Source organism: Cicer arietinum, chromosome 6 (genome assembly GCF_000331145.2).
Source record: "Cicer arietinum cultivar CDC Frontier isolate Library 1 chromosome 6, Cicar.CDCFrontier_v2.0, whole genome shotgun sequence".
In the NCBI taxonomy this organism is placed as follows: Eukaryota; Viridiplantae; Streptophyta; class Magnoliopsida; order Fabales; family Fabaceae; genus Cicer; species Cicer arietinum.
Genome location: NC_021165.2, coordinates 23,343,174 through 23,354,472, shown reverse-complemented (window position 1 = coordinate 23,354,472; position 11,299 = coordinate 23,343,174). Strand labels below are relative to the sequence as shown.

Genomic DNA, 11,299 nt, shown 5'->3' with positions numbered 1-11,299 from the left:
CTCAATAAGATCAAACTCTAGGTGAGATTTTCATGCTAACCAAACAGGATGTACATCCAGAAGGCTACCACTACACAGCCTCGAAACTAAACTTAAGTTTTGTTCAAACTTGGGTGTAAGGTTCCACTCATAAGTGTGTGTCTTAGTAAAAGTGTAGGGTGTGGAATAAGTATGATTCAATAACTCCATAACAATAATAAAATATATATACATAATAAATAAATAAATAAATAAATAAATAAATAGATAAATAAATAGGTAAATAAATAAATACAAGAATAAATAAATAAATAAAAGTAATCTACAAGCTAAAAAAAATATTATAATATCAACTAATTTATTATAAAAATAAATAAAAGAAAATAAAAAACAAACAAAAATAAAAAAATAAAAATAAAAAGTTAAGAATTATGCACAATTAATTTATTAGATCTGACTCTCTAAAATTTCCCCAGTGGAGTCGTCAGCTGTCGCAGCCTAAAATTTCGAGTATTTCTCGAATTCAATGGAGTCGCCACCAAAATTTATTTTAAAATAGGGAAAATATTGGGAAACCCTTAAAATAGTAAAATTAAAAAAATGTGGTCTTTGAAACCAAATTTTGAGTTCGTGAGTCGATTATGCGTAGGGAAGGTATTAGCATCCTACGACATCCGTTAAAAAAATGGTTACCTATAATTAATTGTGCAAAATTAATTTTAACTTGAGTATATTTATTTTTCTTTATTATTAAATATGAATAACAATTATTACTATATTTAAAATACGACTTTGAAATAAATATGTACTTAACAAATAAAGGAAAAAAAAAAATTTGATTTATGTGCTTGACAAGAATGTGATCTTGCTCCTACGTATCTCCTGGTGCGATGGAGAAATCAAAGCTACGTAGTTCTTAGTTAAAAAAAATGGATGTGTTGAGTGTGTTTTAAAGAAAATTTGTTTTGTAATAAAAAAATGTTTTGACAAAATAGAAAAATAAAAGAGTTTGATTTGAATAGATATATTAAAATACGAGTTTTAAGACGATCAAGTTGTACAACTTGTGTCCCAAAACTCAAGGAATAAAGAAGATGTCACATCTAATTTAATCCTCTAAAAAAAATATTTTATTGTTCTCGATTTTTAAATTGAGTTTCAAAACCACCAAGTAGTACAACTTGTGTTTTAACACTCAGAGATAAAAAAAAGAGTTATATCTAATAAATAGGTCGATTTTAGATTAGTTCATTAAAATAAATAAATGAATAAATAAATAAAATAAATAAGTTAAATAAAGAGAGTTTTAGAACTATCAAGTTGTACCACTTGTATCCTAACAACTCAAAGATTAAAAAGATGTCACATCTAATTAATCTTTAACATAATATTTATTTGTATTTTTATGATGAAATTGATATTTAATTATGAAGAAAACCTTTTTTTTAAATAAAAAAAAAAGTAAAATGAATAGATTTAAATGGACTAAGATTAGTAAGATTTAGATGGGTTGAGATTAGTAAAATTTAAATGAGTTGAGATTAGTAAAATTTAAATGGGTTGAGATTAGTAAAATAAAAATGAGTTGAGATTATTAAAATTTAAATGAGTTGAGATTAGTAAAATAAAAATGGGTTGAGATTAGTAAAATTTAAATGGGTTGAGATTAGTAAAATAAAAATGGGTTGAGATTAGTAAAATAAAAATGAGTTGAAAACCTTGTCTTCTTCCTTGTTCCATTCTCTGTTTTGAAAATAGAAGGGAAAATATGGATGGATGCATCAATCAAACAAAAGGAAAATGAAGAGGAGCAAGGAAATAGTGATGGCGGCCATAACGCCAACAACGGCCTTTACACCAACGGCAACTTCGGCGATGGTGACGGTGCCGACGACAACAATGGGAACCACGAAGAAGACAACATCAGGTTCAGATTTTTAATTGTTTTCGTTCATTAAATAAAAAAAATTTACATTTTTTAAATAAAAGAGTGATGTTGATGATAAATAGCAAGATACATATTGTACAGGAAGAAAAAAAAAAATACCTTAATATTTCGTGTTTGTTGTTTGTTACTAAAAACTCCTTCTGATTTATTTCCTTTTTCCTTCTTTGTAAGTGTATTTTTTTAGTAGAGTTAATCTCAGATCCTCCTTTTTGAAATTGATAAGGTGTTTTTATAGAGTTTTTGATCTTTTTAGTTGCTTTCTTTGCCTGTCTTGGTCCTTCTCCATCAATTTCCTGTTTGATGTTTTGATTGCTTTGCTCATCATCTGCATTTTTCTGCACCTTTGATGTCTTCATAATTTTAGATTATTTGTTCTGATATGTTCATTGTTGAGCTTTTATTTGTCTTTTAGTTTATTATTTTTTTAAACTCAAAAATTTGTCATTTAGTTCTGCATAATGTGTACAAATACTGACTTATAAATGATGTTTTTATGTTTCTCTAACTAGTTACAAAGCAAAGGTCAATGACACTGCATCTGAAACAGAAAGACAGCAACAAAACAGAGCCAAACACTGCATCAGAAACAGAGAGGCAACAACAGCAACAAAACAGAGCCAATGGCTTAATTTAGTTTGGTTTAAATTTTATTGTAATTTAATTTGATTTAATATTTATGGTTGCAATTTGGTTGTAATTGTAATTTAAAAATTATAACTTGATTTGGCATTGTAAATTGATGAGTCTACTTATTATAAATATATTTACTCCCTTTTTTAATATATATTTTCTTTTTTGATTTATTTTTAATAAATTGGACAAAATTAAGGTACTACAGTAGAGTAGAATACTTCTAAAATAAGTACGACGATGGTCTTATTACTTTGAAAGTCATATAACTTTTATATATACACAATTTATCGACTTGTCTATTGCGAAAAAAAGACTATGGATTAACGATGTAGACTAATTTTACATTTTTAATTATTATTAATCATTGATTGTATGTTTATATTATATTGTAAATTCCAATAATTATTAATCATACAATCAATAGTTCATATTATATTAATCGTGTAAAATTGTTTACACTTAGTGTGTACCTATTAAACCTTCTATTGCATTAATTATGAATGGTAAATTTTTTGTTTGATTTTAAATAAAATAAATGAAATTTGATAAATGTATTATAATTTTAATATAAATTTTGGTTTGATTGAGTGTGCATCAGTTATTCTTCCTTTCTAGGTGACTATTAAAATAGAAACTACTAACTTGTTTCGGATACTTATTGACCTTTAAAAGAAAATAAGCCACGCTAATATTTATTGTCATATGTAGAAATTTATTTTATTTCATAAATTAATTCTCTTAACTTTCATTAAATATTTTTTTACAACTTTTTTTTGAATACTTTAATTGTTATTTACATTTTTTTTAATAATTAGGATTGTTTATAGTATTTAGTAAAAACAAAGACTGTTTTTCTTCTTTTTTTTTATTCAAGGATTGTTTATCTTATAAAATAATACATTTATCTTTAATAAAAAAAATGAAAATTATTTACTAAAATAATTTATTCACTTTTATAAAAAAAAATTAGTCTTACCAATGATTTCCTTTTCATTTTTTAATTACTTATTTACATTACATTAACTTTAAAATTATGTAGTTAATATTATATCGGTCAATAACATCAATATATAATAATAATAACATCAATATATAGTAACTTGCACACAATTACTTAAAACATTGAGGGTAGTCTCATTATCCTTCACACTTCCAAGACACAAGGGAGAAATTTCAACTTGTCATCTACTCCTCCAAAAATTGGTGAAACTACACTCATGCACCTCACCAACTCCTATATTGATATTATTATACTTTTTATCAAATAAAAATATCATTTAATTTTTTTAAAAAAAAATATAAATTCAAAGATTGATTAAAATAATTATTAATTAAACTTTATTTAATTCCAAACTAAATTCTAAATTATTAAAATTACACTTTTTTATAATTAAATGGTTAAAATAGAAAGAAAAAAAGTTATTTTAAATTGTTAGAAAAATTTTGATTTTTGAATCTTAACTTATTAAAGCGGCTTTTTTTAAAGAATCAAATTGTTAAAAAAAATGTCACTTAAATACAAAGTCAAAAAAATATATCACTTAAAGAATATCAAGTCATTCACGTGTTACTCGGATCTTCCGAAAGTATATGCTACCCCACACGTGCTCATAAAATATTTATTTTTTCTCAATTATATAATATAATAATTACGTCAAAAAGTATATAAATATATTAATATAGAGATAACTTTTTATCTTTTATAAGAAAAAAAATAATATAATTTTTTATCAAAAAATAATATTTTTTTATTGGAAAAGACAAGAAAGAACCTAGATGGGGTCCACATAGATTAAAACATAAATAAAAAAGAGACAAAAATCTCTCTCTAACATAAAAATTTCCACCCAAGTAACAAAATCTGAACCGTTGAAAATCCTTAAAATCTGATCGTGACGGTCCCATGACAATTACATTTATCAGCATCTTCTTTGTAAGGTTGTTGAAAATCTTTGGATAGTGTGAAGAACAAGGAAAAAAAAAACAACTCTTGCAAAAGAAAAATTCTCTCTCTTTTTTTCTTTATCTCTTTCTTTGGGAGCTGAATATATTGATGTATGTGTTGAAAAAATTGTGAATTTTGGAGCATATTGTTTTTTCATATATTTCATCCTTCTATATGGTCATGGATGATACTTTGAATGGATTCTCTCCTGTTTCAACTCCTAAGATTTTCTGGAAATCTAGAAAGAGATCAGGTAAATTTTTTGTTCTTCAATTTAAATTAGTTAGTGTAATTTGTGAATCATACTTTAATTTGTTTATATAGTGTTGTAGTGTTAATATTTAATAACAACAAAATTTGAATGACTTTTTTATTTTGATTTATGTGACATTTATAAATCTTTTCTTACAAACCCAACCATATGATTGAATATTTTTTCTAGTATTTGGGGGTTTAATTGAACAATTTTTTTGGTGATTTTTTGCATTGAATTATTTGCAAAATTTAACATGCCCACTGAATATTTTTCTTACAAATATTTTTTATGTCAAACTAGTACAATTTGAATTTGATGTTTTCCTTATCAATTTGACATTTTTTTTTTTTCTGGAAATTATTTATGAAATTTCTGCAAAAATATTAGAGAGAGAGAGGGAGATGGGAAGAGAGAGAGAGAGAGAGAGACGTACAAGAAGGGTTAACAGTTGGTATGACTGTTATGTTACGCTGCTTAGTTGTTATGATTGGCTTACCAAACAATATGTTATAAGGTTTTTTCTTTTGAATTCTAATGAAATATAAATAAAAATGTTTATTTTAAAGTAGTATATTATAAGATTTAATATGTGTATCATGGGTGTCAATATTTTTTTAGAGAGGTGTTATTTAGACATATAAAAGTTGAACACCATATAAATACAATTGAAATGTATGTGGTGTTAGAATTGAAAAGAGAAAAAAAAATAATATATAATTCAAAAATGCATAAAGTGTTGGTGTCATATTTCATGTTTAATAACCATTTTAGTATTTTTTATGTTTGTTTTTCAAAATAGACATTTTTTGTATGTTGTTAGTCAATGATAATCATCCATCATAGCAAAGATTTGAAAGAAATTTACATTAACTTTGTATAAACTAATTTCCTTAGCTAGTTAACACTTTAATTAGATTGATAATTACAAAAAAACAATAAAAATAAGTGAAAGGTGTGTCCAATTTGACACAAATATATGTATATGATCACATCATTTCACTCTTATTTTTTTTAATTATTATCATTTATGTCAATGTCTTATCAATTTATATAATTATTTTATTTTTATTTACTCAAAAATAATTTATAGACGACCTTATATTATAATACAATTAATAAATATCAATATTATTAAATTAAACGTTGTATTCTCACTTCACAGTCTTTTTAAAATTGTTATTTTTGTGACCATAAAAATTGTTGATGTATTGAATTTTGTGAAGTACAAGGAGAATAAAAAGGCATGTGACTATTTGGATAGTATAGATATTGTCTTGTCTTTGGTTGAATTATTGGACAACTAACCCTGCCCTCCACCTCCAACTAACACTCTTTAATGTGTAGCCTCCATTTTTGGTTTTCTTGCATATGTTCCTTTTTTTTATTTTAATATCACTTGTCATTTATTGTTTGTCCAACCACATGAATATTACCAACAATTTTATCTTATTGTAACAATTATATCTTGCATTTGCATCACAAAAATGTACTATCTCTAAATGAGTTGCAAAAAGAATGGTAACTTATTCCCAACAGCTAGTGGCATGAATTTAGAGGTATCGTCGGAAGACATCGATAAAAAAGCACCGAGCAATCATGAAGATCCCTCAATCGAAGTTTCCGAGCTTTCAGAGCGTAGAAAGGCTTTGTTTGAACCGTTAGAACCTATAAAGAACATCAATGGCCGACGACCCTCGGCCGAGTCTTTGCTTCCTCCACCTGACTTTGAGTCTCCTAACTATCCGAAGGGATGGTTGATCGGAAAAAAACGAAAGCTCGTTAACGTGGATGTCGTTGAAAGCATGAGAAGGATTGCTGTCCAAGAAATGAATAGAAAGGTTACATTTCATCTTTCCTCTCTAAAATCTTAACTTCCAAGCTATCAGCGTTAGTAACATGTTTTCTAACTGTATTATTTAAACAATTTATTTGTTAGTTGAAATTTAAATTTATCTCACTAAAAATATGTAATCCATTTGAATTTAGTAAGACTCACATGAATTTCAATTTATAGAAAAAAAATGTGTTGAAAATAGTGTATGTATTAATCGGCCGAAAACTAAGGCTTTTTGTTTGCAGGATAGGGAAATAGATGGACTAAACGAACAATTAGACGAAGATTCACGGTGTCTTGAGCTTTTGCAAGTTCAACTTGTGGAAGAACGAAGCAAACGTTCTCGACTCGAAAGAGACAATGAAATGCTCCAAGATCAAGTGAACATGCTTATGAACATGTTACAAGAAAATGAGCAAATGGGAGATGAAGGACAAGAAATGGGAGATGAAGATCAAGATGACCTTTAAAGATGTATTTATATTATACAACAAGTGTGTGCATGCTTGTGTGTTTTATTAAATTCTTTTGTAGATTTTATCCATCTTATGCTATTAAGTGCATATACTCATGATATAAATATGGAGAGTAATCAAAACATTACTGAACATATTTGATTATCTCAAAAACAGAAAGAATTTTTGTTTTTGTTTTTGCTTTTGTTTTTTTAAAGAAACTAAATTAATTCATTTTATTTAAAATGAATAATCTTTTAGTATTGTGTGTAGTTGCTTCGATGTTTCTTTCTAAGATGTAAGAAAATACTTTTCTACAATTTTTTCTCAAGTTGGCTTTGAAGTTTAATGGATATGCATTTTTTGGTATACAAATCTTAATGGTGAATTTGCCAAAATTCACAGTGAAAAAAGTGATTTTGCTTAAGCTACTAAATGTAACATTTTCCAACAACTTACATTTCTAAATCCATATAAAAAAAACATTAGTATGTATTATAGTTGCAATGAAAAGAAAAACAGTAACCAATAGAAGTAAACATGTCCTTAAGAGATGCCAACAAATTTGTCTCAAACACACCATGCACATATTTTTGTTGTTGGGATTCTTCATCAATAACAATTTCCAAATCCCATTTGAGTTTAAGAAACTGAATGCACATAAAAATATTCACACTGTAGAAAAGCTACTTAAAAAGAGTTTTTTGTTGTTGTGATTCTTTCAAGTTTCAACCTTTATCACATCATAACTATCTAACTTGTCTACCAGAATCTTCAGACATAGGAAACAGAAAATGTGGCATTGAAGCAATCCTTGGAAGATTCATAAGCAATTCTCCAGCTGATTCCTTCCTAGACAAGCCAATTTCTTGCTGATTACCAGAGTCATCGTCATCATCACGTTGTTCGCTTTCCAAATCAACCATTTTAGTTTCGCATCGAGTAGAGTTATTACTCGCGTCAACTTTTCTATCATCGTCCGTATTGTGAACAGTTTTGTCTTCGGTGGTTGAAGGGTCTTTCTGAAGAAGGCAGTATAACGAGTTAACCCTTGACATGACGTAGGGTTCATCGGAAGCTTGCATAAGTTGAGAGTCGGCGAACAAGTACTGTGTGAATTCCTCCAACATGGATCGGTCTGCAAAGTTGGAGCTGTCGGGTCCCATCTGTTCTGAAATGCAGTGACCGATGTGGTTTACTAAATCGTCCCTCGACATAGAAGGGCGAAGACCGGGCAATTTGATTTGATTCAAATTGCTCAGAAACTTCAAAGTTTCGGCTTTCCTGAAATCTTCGATTGCATGAGGATTCATTGCTGCACATGATCAAATATGGTGTTATATCATTTTCGTATATCGAAGGGGAGTGAATCTTTGTTAAAAATTTGGACTTAAATATCATTTTACTTAATGTGGTCTTAAATATTACAAGGATAAAAAAGGTAAATTTACACTTCTCAATTTAAATCGCTTATCCCTCCCCTCCATCCAAAGAGATCCTTAATCAATGCTACAATATCATATCGCCACGACGAAACATGTTCAACTCCACCACTTTCTATAATGCTATCAATAGGTGCATTTACTGTCATACCAAATTCAAACGATATATGAAAAAAATCGAAAGCAATTACCTGAACTAGGAGAAGTAATTTCTTGGGAAATGTTTTCAACAGCTTTACCCATAAAATTATGTTCACTTCTGGAGGAAGAAGATTGAACCGCAGATCCTGATTCGACGTCCTGTATTCCGAAAATCCCAGCTTGCCCTTCACTTTTTCTATCAAAACCATCACTAGATTCAATGTGGTCATGAACTCCGGTTCCAGTTTCAAAATACGGAGAATCCAACACAAATTCCGGCTGTTGGCTCAGAAAATTGAGACGCGGATCGCACTGTATGAGCTTCTCAAAATGTCTCCCTAACAAACCTTGAGGGCATTGCATGAAATGTCGCCTAAAACAACATCGAGAATCATATCATTTAGAAATCCAAACAAAACCACCTCAGTACAACAACTTAAGATGACAAATAATTGTGACACACATTTGTACCTATGTATGCTGGCTTGTCCACCGGTAAAATCTGATGTTGCTTGCCACAAAGTATGTTTCCTTGGTTGTGGATTGATCTCCCTATAAAACAAGGGTCTTCTTGCCAGCTACAACAAATAGAAACACAAACTTAGCATTTCGCAAATCACAGAAAATAACATTTTGTTCAAATTATGCTATGCAACAATTCTATAGCACCGCTATAACAGCTATTTGACAACAATTCTGCTACGCTGTTTAAGAACACTTTTTAGCTTGACACAAAATTGTGATCCAAAATCTAGTAAGCCGTAAAACAAAGAAAAGAAAGATGCTTACGATAACTTCCAGTGTTCCTGGTGCATCCTCGGGATAGTTAGCCGTGATAGCCATTATATCAGACCATGGTATTTCGATCTTATTCTTGAGACAACCATCAAGAACTTCCCATACCAGCTTATGCTTTGCAAAGTAACATTTTGCCACCAAATCTCCTTCATATCTAGACTTATACTGCAAGATCATACACATAAGCACATAATCAATTAATCATCATTATTTGTGTATTAATATTTATATTTTATACCACAAGGCTCTATAGCACTATAGCACTAACACTTGTGACTGAAGACGTGTCCAACAACGATACAACACCGACACACTGATTACATTTAATTAAATCATTTTCTCAAATTACTACTGGTGTGAACATGTCAATGTCACATAACAAACACATAATCATCATCATCATGTATGTATTCTTACTCGTATGTTTCTACAGACATAACAAAACAAAACTATGATCTTACCTCCCAAGTTCCAATTTTCAAAACAGTGGCAGGAAAATTTGAAGCCTTAAGTTTAGAATCAGCAGTAGCAGCAGCAGAAGCCTTGTGATCTTTCTTTTTAGAATCATGTTGTTGTGAAAGCCTCATCTGAATCAAATCCAAAAGGGAAGGACTCTTCTTTAGACGCAAACCAAGAGGACTTGGCTCATCCAAAGGGTTGTATAAGGATGGTGAAATTGGAAGTGAATCATCACTTGAATCACACTGTCCGAAAACAAAAACACAAAATTTGGAGTTAGAACAAACTATACTAAACTACCCACAAATAAATTAATTAATGATGGGTTTTACAAAAAGATTCAAAATTTATAAAAAATAAAAATAAAAAAAAAAAATTGAATCACACTGTCCCAAAAAATATAAAAATTTGGTGTTAAAACAAACTAAAATACCCAAAAAGAAATTAATGATGGGATTTTTAAAAACATTGAAAATTTAACAAAACATTAAACCTTGGGAAAAAGGAAGAAATTAATGCTGTATTTTACAAAAAGATTCAGAATTTATAAGAGAAATTGAATCACACTAACCCAAAACAAAAAAAACAAAAAAATAATAAAATACAAATTAAGAGTTAGAAGAAACAAACATCACAAACTAAACCACCCAAAAATATATCGATGATGGGTTTTACAAACAGAATAAAAAATTATAAGAAAAAATTAAATCACACTGACCCAAAACAAAAACAAACAAAAAAATACAAATTTGGAGTTTAGAACAAACAAATATCACAAAGTAAACTAAACTACCCAAAAAGAAATTAATCAAAAAAATTTACCTTAGGAGGAGAATCTAAGTTGAAATCAAATTTGGGTCGTTTGTTTTGAAGAGATGGAACATCATCTTGTTGTGTCTCCAATTTAACTTTCTTAAAGCAGTGATTATTATCAGAATCAGATCTCATTAGTTGAACCATTGATGAAGAAGCTGATTTGAACAACTCAGAAGTTAATAGTAGCGGAATTTCAGAGAGAGAGAGAAGAAAAGGGTTATGGCGGGCGTTGAGGTAAAGAGAACAAAGAAACAACAATCGAAAATGTTTTGTTCTTCTTCGATGGACAGCTGTCACGTGTTCCGAATGAAACGGCGCCGTATTTAAAAAATCGAATGGATAAGTCAAGAGTAGGATGTATGTTGTGAAATGACTAATAAGCCCTTTTATCAAAACTACATAGTGTAGAGAGTTGTGCAGAATTTTATCGTGATGTATAGGTATTTTTAAACTTAGGATAATCTTTATTTTAATCTACAAGTAGATTAGATTTACCTACTTTTTCAAAGACCTTATCTCCCTTCATATTTATATTTTATTGTATAATACTTATAATTAAAATAAGTGTTGCAGGAATTATCGTATTTCTAGTT

General features: G+C 28.8%; 2 protein-coding genes across 3 annotated transcripts; one reads left to right on the top strand and one right to left on the bottom strand.

The window, feature by feature from the left end:
- Positions 1-4,519: 4,519 nt before the first annotated feature.
- On the top strand, positions 4,520-7,243 carry LOC101499518 (protein HEADING DATE REPRESSOR 1). Of its 2 annotated transcripts, none has more exons than XM_004506979.4 (3): positions 4,520-4,758; positions 6,298-6,599; positions 6,841-7,243. In XM_004506979.4, exons 1-3 carry the CDS (start codon positions 4,680-4,682, stop codon positions 7,063-7,065), a joined length of 606 nt encoding a protein of 201 aa, XP_004507036.1. In that variant the 5' UTR covers positions 4,520-4,679; the 3' UTR covers positions 7,066-7,243. The 2 variants fall into 2 exon arrangements, with proteins under 2 accessions (XP_004507036.1, XP_004507037.1); XM_004506980.4 differs by having other exon boundaries at positions 4,534-4,758; positions 6,316-6,599.
- A 281-nt stretch (positions 7,244-7,524) lies between these two features.
- On the bottom strand, positions 7,525-10,997 carry LOC101500032 (uncharacterized). Its single transcript, XM_004506981.4, has 6 exons — positions 10,713-10,997; positions 9,893-10,135; positions 9,423-9,596; positions 9,105-9,211; positions 8,684-9,006; positions 7,525-8,365 (listed from the first exon to the last, which is right to left on the bottom strand). Exons 1-6 carry the CDS (start codon positions 10,848-10,850, stop codon positions 7,800-7,802), a joined length of 1,551 nt encoding a protein of 516 aa, XP_004507038.1. The 5' UTR covers positions 10,851-10,997; the 3' UTR covers positions 7,525-7,799.
- Positions 10,998-11,299: the final 302 nt, after the last annotated feature.

What these genes read in the sequence shown, in the direction of transcription:
- LOC101499518 (XM_004506979.4), top strand. Translation starts at nt 4,680, where the DNA reads ATGGTCATGGATGATACTTTGAATGGATTCTCTCCTGTTTCAACTCCT. An exon ending in GAAATCTAGAAAGAGATCAG is followed by an intron (nt 4,759 to 6,297) that starts GTAAATTTTTTG and finishes TATTCCCAACAG; the next exon opens with CTAGTGGCATGAATTTAGAG. An exon ending in TCCAAGAAATGAATAGAAAG is followed by an intron (nt 6,600 to 6,840) that starts GTTACATTTCAT and finishes TTTTGTTTGCAG; the next exon opens with GATAGGGAAATAGATGGACT.
- LOC101500032 (XM_004506981.4), bottom strand. Translation starts at nt 10,850, where the DNA reads ATGGTTCAACTAATGAGATCTGATTCTGATAATAATCACTGCTTTAAG. An exon ending in TGAAAATTGGAACTTGGGAG is followed by an intron (nt 9,597 to 9,892) that starts GTAAGATCATAG and finishes ATGATCTTGCAG; the next exon opens with TATAAGTCTAGATATGAAGG. An exon ending in AATTACTTCTCCTAGTTCAG is followed by an intron (nt 8,366 to 8,683) that starts GTAATTGCTTTC and finishes GATCATGTGCAG; the next exon opens with CAATGAATCCTCATGCAATC.